The sequence below is a fragment of the Equus asinus genome, chromosome 28 (assembly GCF_041296235.1).
Source record: "Equus asinus isolate D_3611 breed Donkey chromosome 28, EquAss-T2T_v2, whole genome shotgun sequence".
Lineage (NCBI taxonomy): Eukaryota > Metazoa > Chordata > Mammalia > Perissodactyla > Equidae > Equus > Equus asinus.
Window position 1 is genome coordinate 16,213,225 of NC_091817.1, and position 16,318 is coordinate 16,229,542.

At 51.7% G+C, this 16,318-nt stretch overlaps 1 protein-coding gene across 5 annotated transcripts in view; it reads right to left on the reverse strand.

Moving 5' to 3' along the window:
• The window catches only part of ABCC12 (ATP binding cassette subfamily C member 12), a 55,047-nt gene that overhangs the window by 21,900 nt on the left and 16,829 nt on the right, over positions 1 to 16,318 (reverse strand). For 2 of the 5 annotated variants that reach the window (XM_070500569.1, XM_070500568.1), the window contains 9 exons: positions 15,801 to 15,872; positions 13,241 to 13,365; positions 10,030 to 10,102; positions 8,124 to 8,327; positions 4,536 to 4,670; positions 4,354 to 4,429; positions 4,201 to 4,272; positions 1,098 to 1,187; positions 325 to 428 (listed from right to left, as the gene is read on the reverse strand). In XM_070500569.1, coding sequence (XP_070356670.1) covers positions 325 to 428; positions 1,098 to 1,187; positions 4,201 to 4,272; positions 4,354 to 4,429; positions 4,536 to 4,670; positions 8,124 to 8,327; positions 10,030 to 10,102; positions 13,241 to 13,365; positions 15,801 to 15,872 — 951 coding nt within the window. The other 3 variants (XM_070500567.1, XM_070500566.1, XM_070500570.1) reach the window with 2 other exon arrangements.

Here is a 16,318-nt window from a genome sequence, read left to right on the forward strand (position 1 = left end):
CCCCAGCCCCTCCTCGGAGGCACCTAGCTACAGAGGCTGCAAAACTGACCTTATCCTGCATAGGTTTGACCCCACAGACACGCTGCACAATCTTTCTAGCCAATCCTTTAAAAATCTGAAGGTGGCACACAAAAATCCAGGTGCCCTTTTTGTCTTGAAATATCAAAGGGGATTTCAGGAGTTGAATCGTGTGTTGTAAGCAACTGACCTCAACTTTATGAAAAGGGGCTGCAGGAGGCAAATGAGCTCATTGTGTGGTGTTGGGCACATTCAGGCTCCATCAGCAACTGACTCAGCATTTTCCAGTGACAAAGGGAAACTCACCTGTGAACCCTTGTCTAACCAGAGACCCAGCCACCAGTTGCCGAAGGCTGAGCTGCCAATCATCAGGAGGAAGAGGGACACTGTGAAGAGAGAGAGGAGGTACCCTGCAAGAGGAGGGGAGAGGTCCCAGGGGGTTACAGGGGCGAGGGGGCTGCAGTGGGCTTATCTCCCTCAGGGCCCAACCCTGATGGGAAGTTCAAAGCCTGCAGGAAAAGGGTCCCCATGCTTGGGAACAACCTTCTAGGCTAACGTGACAAATCTGGGCGTTGGAGCCCTGAAACCCAATGGCAACATCTGTTCCACTTTGTTGAAAAATTGGTCCAAATTGTCAACATATTGGAAAAACTACTATACACTTTAATAGAAGCGACTCAATATTCTTTAACGCTCGCTGAGGGGGGACAGGGAATGAATCCAGAAGGCATGTTTCGCACACCGAGGTGGGAATCTCGCCCTGAAGGCAGGCGATGAGCTGACTGCTGTTGAACTTGGTGACTAGAGAGCGAGGTCACAGAAGCACCACAGCTGGTTCGTGCTGCTGCTCCCTCAGTCTCAGTACACAGTCTGCAGCCTTACTGGGGATAGAGGACGATTCCATTTAAAGGCTCTATTATCAGCCTTGATTTTTAGAGGGAAAAAAGTAAAAGCATTGATAAATGGCCCTAACAAAAAGAGAGCAGTTGTTAAAGAAATCGTAAAATGTGAACCCAACAGTTTAAGAAAGGATTTTTTAATGCAAATTAAATCAAGAAATGCGTGGCCTGATACTGGACCTCCGGAAGCCTGAATGTACGTGTGGCATGTTTTCCAGGTCGCAGCTCCCTTCTGGGAGCCTTCCGTCTGGACAAGCTGGTGCGGAGGAACTGTGGAGACAAACACAGGTCCTGGGGCACCACGGGTGGGCGGGCGCCCCCTCTGCACACCCCACGCCCCCACTAGGGGCAGTTATCATCCTTCCTTCCATTTGCCCACGCTTTAAAATTCCCAACACGCTTTTGCTCATTTCATTTTATTTGATCCTCATGACAGCCCTGAGAGGCAGGAGGCGTTTGTTCTTTTGAGAAAAATTCATTAAGCGCCTCCTACGTGCTCAGCCCTGAGCACATGGGGTTGTCTCGGTCTAGTTCTCCAGAAGCAGATCCTAAGAAGAGGATAGGAATGCATGCAGTTTGTTCTGGAGCTAAAGGGTGTCGGGAAGGAATGGGAACCATGAAAGGCGTCTCATCAAGCCAGGGACCCCCATGAACCCCTGGAGTTCAACTCAACACAGAGGAATCTCAAGGTAGGGCGGGGGGCACATGTCAGAGGTTCCACAGGACCAGAGGGGTCTGGCTATTTCTACACCAACTCCCATTGGCCACTGGGGGAGGGCTGCTCCCTGGGGGGCTAGTTCCCCAGAACGTCCAGTTCGACCTGTGGCTGGCAGCTGCCAGAGAGAGCCCCAGGCAAAGAAATGCACATGTGGTAGCTGGGAGTCGGGCCACGTGCACTGCAGTGCTGAGGGCACCTCCAGGGCCTACTGCTACAGGGTTAGCAAGAAGGAGGAGGTGCCTGTCCTCTTAGAGCTCACACCACACAGAAGAAACCCAGGGCATCCTCCTAGGTCACCTGCTACATGGATTCCTGATTCCCTCCACGTGGCTGCCCAAGGCCTTGCCATTTTCCGGAGGAGAAGAGAAAATTACCATGAAGTTCTCATGAAACAATATTCAGAGATACAGGGACACTGGGTAAAGCAGCTCCCAGCAGCCAGGACGGAATGCATGTCTGTGCCCTCTCCTCCGCGGAGAAGCATCAAATGTCAGCTCCAAAGCAGAATTCCAAACTCTATTCGACTTTTCTAAGCAGAGACAAATAGAGCTAGACAAGGCGGCACCCCTGCACATGGGCTTTCTGCACCCTGTCCTGGCAGCCAACGTTGTCACACCTCAAAGGCGCCTCCACAAAGAGACCTACCGCTACACCCTCTATCTGGGAACGTTTGCGCTTCTTTGAAAATGTTCAGCCTGACTTTCGCTCATTGAATCCTCCTCTGGGACTGCAAAATGAGGGCGACGCCTCAGCGGGCCGGTAGCACCTTGTGAGCAGTGGCGTCCTGGACCGCCAGAGGACCTGGTCACAACCTGTGCAGCCCGCCAGCCCAGTCAGGAGTGCTGCTGATGCTGGGCTCAACTTTGCTGCACTTTAGAAAGTGCCCTGGTGCTGGGAATGGCTGGCAGTGGCACCTTCAACAGGTTCCCTTCCTATAGCTTTGAGAGCATTTCATGCCACACTTTCACTTTCCTCTCCAGAGAAGGGGGTTGAGGAGGAAAAGAGGGGCAGAGTTTACTCTCTTCACAGGGTTCCAAATCCTGGGCAGCCTGGAGCTTTTCTGGGGAAGCATGGAAGAGATGGCTGGTACCTCACTTCAGCCTCGGCAGCCTCCAGAGCCAGAAAAATATGTTGTCTTTCCAAACACACATGCATCTGTCATAAGCACTATCAGTGGTGCAAGGTTTCATCAATTCAAAGATTCACACTTTTTTTCACATTTAGATGTTAATCTCCAAAATCAGGATGTGCTTTCCATTGAGTAGTGTGCCATATCATCTAATTGGCAGAGAGTTTTCTTTCTAAGTGGTTCATAAAATGACGGTGATCTTGCTCATCAAGCAACTCTGTGGCAGGCGTCCCACATAAAGTAGAGGAAGATGGGCTCAAATGTTAGCTCAGGGCCAGTCTTCCTCAGCAAAAAGAGGAGGATTGGCAGTGGATATTAGCTCAGGGCCAATCTTCCTCAAAAAAAAAAAAAAAACAATGACAGTAATCTCAAAAATGGATGGCACCTTACATTTGAGGAACATACTAAGGTTTTTTTTCAGTTCTATATTATTGAGGAGCAGAACTCAAACTTGGAAAGCCACCTAGCTGTGGGTACTTTGAGGAAAAAGACTGGATTTTGATCTCTGCCCTCTCAGTGCCCCGCACTTAGCAAAATCCGAGTAGGTGCTCAGTAAATTTTGGCTGGGTGAAGGGATGGGAGGTAGAGTCCCAGGAGAGGAGGCAGCTGAGCAGCCCGGTCCTCCCCAGGCTCGTCTCCCACGTCGCTCCTCGCTGCCCTCCACTCCAGAGCTCCCCCTTCCGCACAGTCTCACCACGGGGGTCCCAGGCAAACTCCTACATATCCGTGAAGGACCAGTCCAAAAGTCACCCCCTCTCTGAAGCCCTCCCTGACTTGTTCCTCCCATCCCAGCTCCCCATTACTCTCAGCACAGTTTCCCATGATTATCCACTTGTCTGTGACCCCCGCAAGACCATAAGATCCTGAGGACAGGGGCATATTTTCTTTCTCTCCCCAGCTCAGCTTAGTGCCTGGCACATAGTGGGACGCTTAATCCTTTTTTGTTGGAAGAACAAATAACCTTACCCCACCTGAGTCCCTTCAGTGCTGCGTAGTCCTCTCCCCACACGCCCCATAAAGAGTGGGAAACACCTGTGTGCGCTTCGCCCCTAACTGATCTCTGTGTCTTGCTTTGGTCTTTCCAATGAAAATAATAACTACTGAGAGTTACTATATGTCAGGAACTGTGCTAGTCACTTTATGTACAATTTCTCATGTAGTCTTTGCAAGGACTGATGAGTTTTGGGCTATTATTTCCCCATCTTATAGAATAAGAAACTAAGGTTCAGAGTGGCCAAGTATCTTGCTCAAAGTCACAAAACTACTAAGTGGTGGAGCGGGCATTTGGACTCAGGGAGTTGAACGCCAAGGATGCCACTACAGTAGACCATGCATTCTAGCTGCCCGAAAGGACCTCCTGTGCCCACACTTCTCCACCCCAAGTTGGAGATGCCCAACAAATCCCTAAGAGTCTGTAACTGATGAATGGTAAATACCTTTTACGTCTACAAATTCTGAGTCTGTTTCAGGTTCATTTCCTTCATCTTTCTCATCTTTTGGAGCCAAAACTAGGGTGAGAAATAAAGAGAGATCTGTGTCCACTCGTGAGCCGTGGGCAATAAGAGGCGTGATTTGAACTCTGATTGTACCAGCGTCTTCGTCTCTCTCAGCAGGGCTCTCCTTGAGGGCTTCCACCATGGCTGCATTGCAAATATGCTCAGGATCCTAGAGACAAAATGAAATTCCTTCTGGAAGCTAATGCCAGAACGTCTCCCAGGCTGGAAATCATGAGGGAGGGCACCCAGTCTCTCGCACCCAGGCATGCAGTTACCTTGAATTGCAACCCTCTGAGGTTGTGGATCAGCTTTGCATAGTGCCCTCTCTCCTCCATTAACTCCTTGTGGGTTCCCTTCTCACAAATCTCTCCATCTTCTAACAAAATGACTTCATCACAAGACTCTAAGAGCTGTGGAGATATGAGAGAGCCACGTGAACTTCTGCCTTGGTAAAAGAGAGGAGAGTGCCATGACAGCCTCCCACTCAGCAGCTTCCCGGCTAATCCAGTACAGGGGTTCTCAACCTTGGCACTATTGACATTGAGGGCCAGATCATTCTTTGTTGTGGAGGGCACTGGAGGATGTGTGCCAGCCTCCCCAGGCTCTGCCCAGTAAATGCCAATAGCACTCCCTCCCCCAGGTGTGACAAGCGAAAAAGCCTCCAGACATTGCCGAATGCCTGCTAGGGGGTAAAATGGCCCCACTGAGAGGCATTGATCTGGTACTCACAGATCTCATGGGTACAAAGGGGGCCTTTCGCTGTCACAGTGAAGCACATTGGAGCTTCCTCTGCTATTGCTCCCTACATGAGCTGACCTGCTAAGAAATCTGATCGAGGAGGTTTGGAATATGAAATTGACAGTTATTATAGCCAAGATTTGGTGGAGAGGGGAAATATCTCAGCAATAGCCTCTCTCTGTTATAACATTACAAGCCCACCTCATTGTCCTCATCTAGCCCAGGAGACGTAGACTCCGTGCCGTCCCCAGTCACCAGGCCACACTGCCTGGCCTGGGGAGTTTACACCAGCTTTATCTATATGATAAAAACAAAGCTGAATTTCATCACGGTATTCCGTGTTTAGCCCAAAGCACTGCTGTTTTTCTCATTTGAATTCCCTTCATTTCCTTATCTTTCTTGAGTTCGAAGAGTTCTTCTAAGAGGGGCTTCCTTTCATTTTGGAGCAAGCCAGAGTTCTCCCCATAGGATCGACCTATCTAAGGACAGGAAGGCCCCTCCTAGAAGTGGACAAGACGCTGTGAGATTTAAGATGGTTCAACCTAAAGAAGCCTTTGTAGTAGGGGCCAGAGGTCTTGCCCTGTACTTCAGGGTCCACCCAAAGTCAAGACAACTTTTGATGCTCTTGGTTGGAAGGATGAGAGAAATAGCTACACGTAGTCATTGAACACCTGATGGGGGTGTAGGGAGGCGGGGTGGTGCCCCAAAGGCCAAATGACAAGTTGGGATGGCTTTGGACACCTCCAGCCTTTCCGCCTGCCTCCCTTGGACTGACTGCCCACTCCCTGTCCACTCTCCTGGACAGCCCAAGCAGGAACAGCCTGGCTTTTAATGTGAAGTCAAGACACTTTCTGACAGATCCTTTTTCCTGAAAATAACCTCTCAACTTTGTACAGCATCTTCTAACTTTGCAAAGCCTGATCTTGTCTCTTATCTCTCAATCTCCCACAAACCAGTAAAGAAACCAAGCAGCTTTATTATCAGCTCGTTTTCCAGATGGGAAAACTGAGGCACTGTGGGAGCCCCACAGCCTCCTCTGGCTGTGTGGACACACGCTCCAGCCCCGGAAGCTCCTGGTGAAGCCCCTCTGGCCAGCGAGCCCCCAGCTCACTCCGGTGGGGCTCCATGTGATTTGAGCAGCTTCGTTCTGCAAACTCACAAAATCTGACCCTGGGTGGGTTTCAGTGGCAGCCGCAGGCCTCATTTCATTGGTTTCCTCAAGTAATAGAAGAGTAACTGTCCAGCCCAGCACTGGGAAGCATCCGGATTTCCTGTGGGCCTGAGAGTAAAACCAGCGGTGACATGTTCCGGAAAAGCCCAGCGTCTCCAGATCTGGAGCTCTGAGCGCCCCCCACCCCAACAGCAGAGAGCTGGAGGGAGGTTCCAGTGCCATCTGGTGGCTGCCTGCGTTTTTTTAACACTCAAAAAGAGAGAAAATGACCTTGGTGGAAGGTAGCATCTTTGAGGAGGCTGAGGCCTGGGGAAAAGGTAGTTCTTGCTTGAGGTCACACTGCTGGTTAGTGAGGCTCACAGAGTGGACCAGACGGAGGTTATGATTCTCCCCCTGGAGAACTCCTACAAGGACGGCTCCGATCCACATTTGTCGGGTGCCAGGTGTTCCCCTCTGGATCCCTGAGACCCTCAGGAGGACAGGCCTCCCCACTGCGGGTGGTCTCCAGGGACTGGACCCTCATGGTGCAGAGCACCCTGACTGGGCAAGAGCCCCCCAGTCACCTCACGGGGGTCCAGAAGAAACCCAGCCTTCTCCTGCACCCTGGCCCCTGGCCAGCAGAGGAACTGGGAGCTCTTGTCCGCACTAGCCCAGCCTGATGCTTCGTGGAGGTGATCAAGCCCACTCAGAGGAAACCCAGGCAGTCCCCACATGCAAAATTCCGATGCTTAGAGCTTCTTCTGAGACCTCTAGCTTTCAGCAAGGGGAGGCACAGGCTGGGGGCAGAGCCACAGCGATGGGAAGACTTGCTTTTCCTGGGTCTTTAAGAAACTTCCCTCTCTTCAGGCTGTTTCTTCTGGCCACTGACCGAAGATCCTAAAAATGCTGGGCAGAGCATCGTGTAGCCATGGCAATCTCATTTGCCACCAGCCTCCTCCGGCTTGACTTACCCTTGCAAAGGCCATGAGACTGGCCTCTGACCCCCAGACCAAGCCCCTGGTTAACATTTTCCCCACAAGTAGCAGGAGAGTAAAGAAGACAGGACTTCTGCTCCCTCTGCTCCAACAGCCCTCTCAATGCAGGTCAGTCCCATGGGGTCTCCCCCAGCAAGAGACACATACGTGTACACACACAAACACACACACACACACACACACACCCTGCACACTTCTGGGGACTCATTGTGGAGAGGGGAGGTGGAGGCAGCGTAGGACAGGGAAAATCGAGCTTCTCTCAAAGTGGAGGGGGGGTCTTGGATTCCCACCAGGAATTCAGAACCTTTTAAGTGAGGCTGACGCAGTGAGAACTGCCTCCCCTCCGCCCCCGCCAAATTCTCAAGCTCAGTCAGGGCAAGCCCAGTCACTTTCCTCAGCAAGATTCACGTTCCTAAGCCTGAGAGAGTGGCTCTGAGCAGGGAGAAGCTTCTGTGTTAGCCCCAAGCCCTGGCCTCCAGTCCCTTTCCCCTGGGCAGTGATCCCAGGGACATCTGGGTCCCTCCTCCAAGGAGTCCATCACTCTGTTGTCCCAGCCCAGGCACCCCTGGCCTCAGGCGTGCCCAGCCCTTGCTGGAGGAAGGGTGGGGTCTGAATTGTTTCCACCTGGCTTCCCATCTCCTCACCACCAGTGGCCCAAAGCTGGAGGAGGTGCCCCACGTCTGCCCCACAAATAGAGGTCAATTGTTCTTGGATAATCTACCATCTGGCAGAGGAAAGGTCTTGGCCCCACTGAGGCCAAAGGTAGGACCAAAAAAGGCCAGGCAGAGAGAGCAGCAGGCAGGGCTATGTGGAAGGCAGGATGGCTGGGGAGAATCATGAGTGTCTCCTGCATATCCTGCTCCCTCCGCAAACCTGTCCAGATGAGGACAGCCTTGGTTGGGACATGCAGGTTAGGCAGAAGAGGGGACTCAGGCCCACACCTATGCCTTGACCTCATAGGTCCTGCTGGTCCCAGTCACCTGCAGCTGGTGGGTCACCAGGACGATGGTCTTCCCCCTGAGTGTCTTCTTAATGCACTCCTCAAAGACATGCTTTCCCACGTGGGCATCCACAGCTGACAGGGGGTCGTCCAGCAGATAGATCTCGTGGTTGGAGTAGATGGCACGGGCCAGGCTGATCCTCTGCTTCTGCCCCCCTGAGAGGTTGAGGCCCCGCTCCCCGATCTGCGGACAGGGACAACACTACTGTCCATCACCGGACCCCACTCGTCACCCTGCTGTCGTCAAGGAGCATGAGCTTCCCGAAGCTTCTCAAGACTCTTCTGCAGACTGATCATCACCATGTTCCAGCTCCTCTACCCCTTCAGGGACACCCTGACCCCATCAGGTTCCGCGGGAGATGGAAGACTCCACTTCTGCAGGAAGCCTGGTGGGCAGTGGCAACTAGGCAAAAGCTCTTTCCAGTGTCGAGTGAGGGGTTCCTGGCTCACAACAGCCCATCCCAGTGCATATCCCAAAGGGAGGGGCTACATCTTGACCATTAACACCAAAGGGAACTGTTGAGGAAAAAGCTCTGGGAGAACGGACAAGTGATCGGGAGGGAGAAGAGGCTGGGAGCAGAGGTACAAGGGGGCTCTCTACTTGCTTACTTGTGGATCAACTCCCCACCCTCACTAGGTGACTCTAAGCTCTGTGAAGATGGGACGCATGTCTGCCTGTTCCTCACTGCATCCCTGAGGCATGGCCCACACTTGGCCCAGAGCAGGGGCTCAGCAAGTGCTTGTTGAAAGGATGAAAAGCCTAGGTTGCCTCCTGCAGGTCATTCCATCCACTCACCCTAAAGTGAGCCCCCATCATGTTCAGCTGGGCCTGGGCTAAGCACTGGGCCAGGACACATGGAGCTGGACTAGAAAAGTCCTCGTCTACTGGGAGCTCACCTGTTAGTGGGGTGTCCGGTTAGTTATACAAGAAATGGCACAGAGCAGAATTTAACAAGTGCCAATTGAGAAGCATAAACCGAGTACTTTGGGGCAATTACTTCAGACAGGGGGACTTGGGAGAGTCTTCCTCAAGGGGGTGGATTTGAGGTTGGAACTCGAAGAGTGGTAACAATAGCAGGAGCAGAGATCTCGAGGCTGGGAAGTGAGTGGACACTTAAGACAGGCAGGTAGAGGTACGTAGACATCAACCCTGGAAGGGTGGGCAGGGGCTGCAGTGGCAGGATCCCAAATGCCAGGCCAGGAAGGCTGTGGTGGCCGTTTCCTTGACACAGGCACATGGAGGGCACAAACAGAGAAAGGCAATGCTCTCCGTAGTGGCCTTTCTTCAGGAGGCTTTAGCTCTCAGGTCTCCTCTTGGGCTCCCAGGCAAAGTGGGAAGACTGTGCAGAGGGAACACTGGGATGGGGAGACAGGAAGGTGGCATGGTGACTTCCCTGGGTCACTTAAGTTGGCAGGCTCAGCCTAGGACCCAGCCAGTTCTTTGAGCAAGCATCCCAGGGCAATGTTTGGAAGTGACCCTTACACTCCTGGGCTGGGCAAAGCCAGTAAGGCAAGAAGGGGCCCTTGAAACTCCAGCCACAATGTAGCACCCCTGGAAATCTGTCTTTGGCAGACAGAGCTGACCCATAGGTGAGGAAGTGAGGAAGCAGACTTTACTAGAAACCTTCCCTGAGATGACAGGCAAATTGGGAGTGGCCCAGGAGTAACCATGTTGAAGCCAACACAAGCGGAGATGGTGCCACGTCATTGTGATATCGCCCAAGATGGAGAATTCAGGATGGTGGAAGCTGACTTCCCCCCACATTTCCTTGGACCTTTCTGTCCTCAGGGCATCTGGATGTGGATGGACTGGGACCTCCTGAGCCTCAGCCCTTTGGACCTGGGCAGTCGGGCTGCCGTGGGGCTGAGCTCCCAGCTCTGCTCACCTCAGTCAGGTCTCCGTAAGGGAGGCTGCTCAGGTCCTCCTGGAGGGCACAGACACGAACCGTGTGCTGATACCTGTGGGCACAAGGGTCAGAAGTCAGCATGGTGAGAAAGGCCCCACAGCCATGGCCACCGGGGTAGCCTTTAGAGGCATTACTGGTGTCACTGGGGCGAGGTGAGGAGGCGGCCAGTTGTTTCATCTTTGATGTCCAAGGGCAGTTTCCCCTGGACCCCTGGGACCCCCCACCGATGCAAAGTTGGCGTGGGGATGGCTTCTCCTCTCACATCCTTTCATGCGAGAAAGATGAAATCAGTGTACATGAAACTCCTGAAGGAAAAACTGAGGGTGCCGAGTCCTAGCACTGTTTGTGGGAGTCACCAATGTGGGGTGAGGACGCTGGGGAGGCTGCCTGGAGGACGCAAGACCGTGAATGGAAGAGAAGATTGTGCAGGTGGCGGGTAACAGCAGAGGGCTGGGGTGATTATGAACAGTGACCCTGACATCTGTCCACGAAGCTTCTCCATCCACCAGTCACTCTACCAGGTTGGAGAGAACAGGGTTTTCTCCCCCTGAGACATCTGAGGACACCGAAGCACAGAGAATGCCACTAAGGGGCAGAGAGGCCAATCGGGAATTGGATCTCTCAGCTTCGTGAACCTCCCAACCTCTCGGTTTTACCCCTCAGCATCCCCCACTGTCTAGTTCTGTAGGCCAGTCTGTGGGGACTCTGATGGGCACAGCCCTAATCAACTCTCAGCAGCCATACTGTTGGGACCAGCACCTTGTCCTGAACAGGGAAGCAGAGTTGTAAGTACTGTGACCCACTGGGCATGACCCCAGTCCCACTCCTTGGGGAATTCTGACACCAAGTGATCCAGGAAAGTAATGAGTTGGTGGGTAGGAACTTGGAGATGGCCAGGTCCCAAGCTATGAGAGAATCTCACACCCTTCTCTCTTGGTTTATCTGCACCTCCATCCCACTCAGACAGCCCTCACTGTAAGCAAAATCTTCCCCAGGGCATCTCAGTACCACACACAGCCACTTCAGGAATGGGCTCCTGCTCTGAATTCCCCGGTGTGCCTGGTGGCCCTATCCAAGGGGCTGCTGTGCCCCACCACTGGGTCCTAGCCTTCTGTCCTATTTGATGGGCTGCCTGGCTCCATGGGGGTTGATTGGTTGGCTGATTGATTGATATCATCACCATCCTTATCATCACTGGGATCCTCTCTTATCAGTGCATGATGATGGGTGGGCCTCACAACTCAGACTTTGCAAGATAGGACACCAGCAAGAGAATGAGCAGGCAGAGCATGGGTAGCTGCCCTTCAGGTGGCATGCTGGCCCTTGGCAGCCCTCAATGCCCTGGAGCAGAACCTGGGCACAGCCCTGAGCACCACACTCATGTGCCAACTTCAGAGTTGGTGTACATGGTGGTTAAGATCAGCAGCTTTGGAATCAGAACAATCTGGGTTTGAATCCAAGTGGACAACCTTGCACAAGTGACTGTACCTCCCCGATCCTCACTCTCACTCTACAAAACTGGACTAACAATTCTCACTGGGTTGTGAGAGTGAAGCAGGAACACAGGTGTAAAGCCATCAGAACAACGTCTGGTGCATTGCAAATTCTCCATCAGTGGCAGCTATATCAATACTATTACTTTCATCAATCTTCAGCACATCTTCCTCCCCTTGCCCCCATCATCCCTCATCTTAAAATTCTTCCCACTCGCCTACCTCCTGTGGCCCTGAGAGCCACAGTGTCCACCCTAGGGGCAAAGTCTCTGCTAGAGATGCCATGTACAGAGGGTGCTCGATCCATCCTTCAAGGCCCAATTCAAGCACCATCCTCTCTTTCCTCTCGTGACCTCTGCTGCTTCTCAACAATCTGGCACAGTCTCCTGCCACTTGGCGCATTCCTCTTGGTGCACTATCATTTCTGTCCATCCCACACAGCCCTTTCTAGACTTGAACACCTCGAGGGCAAAGATACATCTGAGCCTTCCCTACATCCCCCAAGTCCTGCATATTGCAAGTATTTGGTAAATATTTGCCCACTGATGACCTAATTGATAAAGACAGGAATCTCTCCTTTTGCCTCCTTCCACAGAAAGAGAAGCCATTCCAGGTGGGGCTGGGAGGAGGCACAGGCAGAGGCAGGCCAGGAGGCAGAGCAGTTCAGCTGGTGCTAAGGACTCCCGCACTGATCAGACCTTCCTGCCACTCCTGAGCCTCCTGGCGACAGGATGTCATGGCCAGGGAAAAGGAGGAGAAGTAACAGACTTCGTGCTGGGAAGCCACATGCTGGCTGGTGCTGGCCAGCAAGGACAGAGTTTGTGTGTTCAGACAATAAAATGTGAAAGTCCAGACCACTGTTGGAAAGCTGACAGCCAGATTTGTGAACCAACTCCATTTCTCTTTATTTCAGCATCACGGCACTTGAGGAGGCTTCAGGATGACCCAGCTCTCAGGAAGCTCCAGTGGAAGCAAATGATGCTGGCTACACCTCAAGACTCAACTCTGCCATTTAATAGCTTTTACCTTAGGAGGGGCAGCTCTCCTCTCTGAGCCTCAGCCTCTTCATCTGTAAAATGGGGACATGACTCCAGGATCTCCCTAAATGGATGGTTATGGGATTCTAAAGAGTGAATGTACATAGCAGCATACCCAACTCGGAAAAGTACCATAGGAAGATGTTACTTTCCAGAGCTTAAAGGTAATGGTCCAAAGTGTACCCAAAAATTATGACTTGAATTTTGTTTTTATTCCATTAAATCGTATTGAGGACACTAACAGCAATATATCCTGATAGCTCTGATGTCAATTAATAATCTCAGAGCTGATTAATTTGCATACTTGCTGCTCACGATTTCAAGCAAAGTTTTGGTTACTTGGCCTAAAGCAAAATTGTCAGATTCATCTTTCTCCAGTCACACAACATATGCACTGTTTCAGAGAACCTCATGACATAGCTAGTCTGCCCCGGGAAGGAAGTGCCCATTTCATCTGTTTCTCAGAGCGTGATCGCAGGTCTGCAGAAGGTGCCTCTCCTGAACTCGGTTCAGGAAGAGAAAATCAATGCCCATTTGGATCTGATGAATGTTTAATCACAACTCTTTAAGGAAACTTAGCAATCATTAGCAGTGTCACCAGCCTTTGTAGGACAGTGTACCAAATACTAACGTGCCTCATGCTTTCAAAATAAATATTACCTTTGGTGATCATACTTTTCTCCAAATAGTATGTTTTCTCTCACATTTCCGTGAAAGATCCATGCTTGCTGGGAAACATAGGCCAGAGTCCCATTGACTGCTACGGTCCCTTGTCGTAACTGCATCTGGATCAACAATACCAGAGAAGCTTCAGAAGCCAAACCTTGAGGACTTCTCCTCAGGGGCCCAATGCACCCTCGCCACCCACTTATTCCACGAGCACCAATTCTGAAGGTCCAAGAAGGCTGCAGGATGTCTTGTTCACACACTGCAAAGCCCAACTGTGCAGATCAAGGGTGTCAAAGTCAAACATCGGCAAGGGGTCAGACAGGAACATTCTAGAAGAGGTAGTGGTGAGCCCTGCCACAAGCTGGCGGGCATAGGCTGCAGAGCTGCCACCACCACACACGGCAACTTTGTACAATGAGAACAAGATGCCCTCTAGGCTCTTTTCCCTCCAGGGGAGGCTCCCTTTCCCTCCAGGTGCACTGGCTGGATCCCACCCTCCTCAGCCGGCCCCAGGGGCAGGGCATGGTATGCGGTGCTGTGGATGGTGGCCCTGCAGGACCCATCTTAAGGAAGCAGCCTCAGCTCATTTGGTGCCATGCAAGGCTGCTGGCCTGGTGTGGCCAGAGTTTGTAATTTTTCAAGAGAAGTGAAAAATCTAGTTTCATGTGGAACTCTTGGAATTTTAAAACATTGAGCAATCCAATTAAAAGATGCATGGGCTCCAGTCTGTGGCCCTGAGTACACAAGTTCATTTATGATGGCCCCACTTGGTGGGCTTTGACAGATAACGGTAGACACCAATGGTGAGGCCATACTCAAAGCTGTCAGGAGAGGGGACACGTGAGGCAGCCTTGGTGCTGAGGGCTGACTCGCATCAGGCAGCAGCAGCGTGTCGGGACAGGGAAGGAGCAGAGCCAAGGCAGTCAAGGGATGGGATGCCATTTTACCTCGGGAATGGTCCAAGGGACAGAGAACATTAGACGTGGAGAAGAGAATATGATAATACAAATAATGGTAAGAACAATAAAAGCTCAAAAGAATAGGGTGTATGCCAAGCATTGTTTAAAAGCTGATCACGAGGCCTGGCACGGGGAATTAGCCTGTAACCAACTACTACACACATTATCACATAATCCTCACCACGACCCTCCGTAGGCCCATTTTACAGACGAAGAAACTGAGGCTCAGAGAAGTTAGGCTACTTGTCCAAGGTTAATCAGTGAGCACGAGGCTGAGACAGGTGGTGAACCCAGGCAGTTCAGAGCCCACTTGCTTAAGCAAGCTGCCACGCTGCCTCCCTGGTGACCACAGTGAGGGGCCTGATCCCACCACTTTCACAGGAGATAGACTCTATTTTCTCTGGGATGTTCCAAAGAGCAGGCCAAAGGGCAGACGTTAAGAGGAGGCAAATTTCATGCCCATATACATCCAAACTCTCCAAAGAGGGAACTGGCTGTGCAATAATGAGTTCTCCATCACTGGAGATATCTGAGCAGAGGTTGGCTCATCTCTTATAGGATGCTGTGGAGAGGGTTCACACTGATAGGTGGAGACCTGGGCTGGTCACCTGTAACACACCTGCCAACTCCTGGGTTAGCACAGAGGTGCACACACAGAATCCCAGAGCATGGGTGACCTCAGGAGTTCACCTGAGTCAGCTCCCACCTCTGCCAGCAGGGACAGAAGTTGTCATTCTTTCTACAAATGAGTCGACTAAGTCAAAAGAAGTCACTGGCCTGGGAGGCTCTTCTGAGCCTGGTGTCCTCATTTCTTCAGAGGTGCCTCCTCTCTCTACTGCAGGCAAAGGCACTCACAGGTGCCCAAACTTCTCTTTAGGAACACAGAGTAGGAGAAAGAGGACTTAATATTTTTTCCCCAGAAAGTTTCTCACTCATTTGGGATGAGAAACCATAGCAACTTAGAGGCCTATGAATACAGTAAATGGCTTCACCATTTCCCTGGGTCACACAGCTAAACAGCAGACAGGGGACAAGAATCCTGGGTTCCTCCCTCCTCCTACCGTGAGGTTTCCAGAGCACTAGGGGCACGCCGCTTTATTTCATGCATTCGTTCGGCCTCTCCTTCATCAAAGGAGGCTTGATTGAGGAGCGCTCTGGGCAGACGCTGGGATGTGGAGGTGGATGAGGGAAAACATATCTAAAGTCATCATGAGACGCAAACTCCTGGGTCCTTCCCCGCCAAGCCACTTTGCTGGCCTTGCCAATCAGGACAGCCCAAGTCACTGGAAAAATCATGGATTTAACAATTCGTCTCTTCCTTTGACCGAGATAGAGCTCTAGGCAAAGAAGCAGTCCTCAGGAAGCAAACCCAAGAATATGTGAAAAGCTCAGCTCGGCCTGGCCAAGGGGCCTGGAGACACCAAGTGTATTAACCTCCTGGGAATCATCGTGAACTATGTGCACAGTGTCCAGTGCAACCGAACCCAGCCACTGGGTCCACTGTCCTCACAGGGCCCCAAACATAGCAGGCAGGGAACCATTTCATTGTCACGTTAGCCTTCCATCTTCACAGCACTCACCACACAGCTTACCTGTCCTAGGAGAGCTGCAATGAGGGAGCTCTTTCCACTTCCAACATTCCCGCATATTCCCAAGACTTTCCCCTGCCAGAGAAACAAACAAAAAAAAAAGGCACAGTCATTCTCCCAGTTCCTAGAGGGTCTGGAGCCAAAGGTGTTGCCCCCAAACTATGCTGGTCAAGTCAGGCGGTGACCAACAGGTCATCGCTGGCTCTATGAGATAGCAGCTTCAGCCTCAGACCCCGACCCTGCCTCACAGCTTGGGAGGATGCAGGAACAAAGTCTTAATTAAGCGCTTTCCCTCACACAGCACAGCAGAGCTCCCGGAGGACTTCCAGAAAACGTGTACAAGCACTTATGTGAAACAGCCTTGCACTGGTGTGGGACACATAAGCCCTGGACGTGAGCATTGTCCTGTGCCCAGACTCCAGGAAAGCAAATCTAATGGAAATCAAATGGAAAGCAAACCTAAAGGAAAGCAAATCTACAGGCTGCATAACCTAGGGGGACAAGGACAGCCTCTGAAGCAT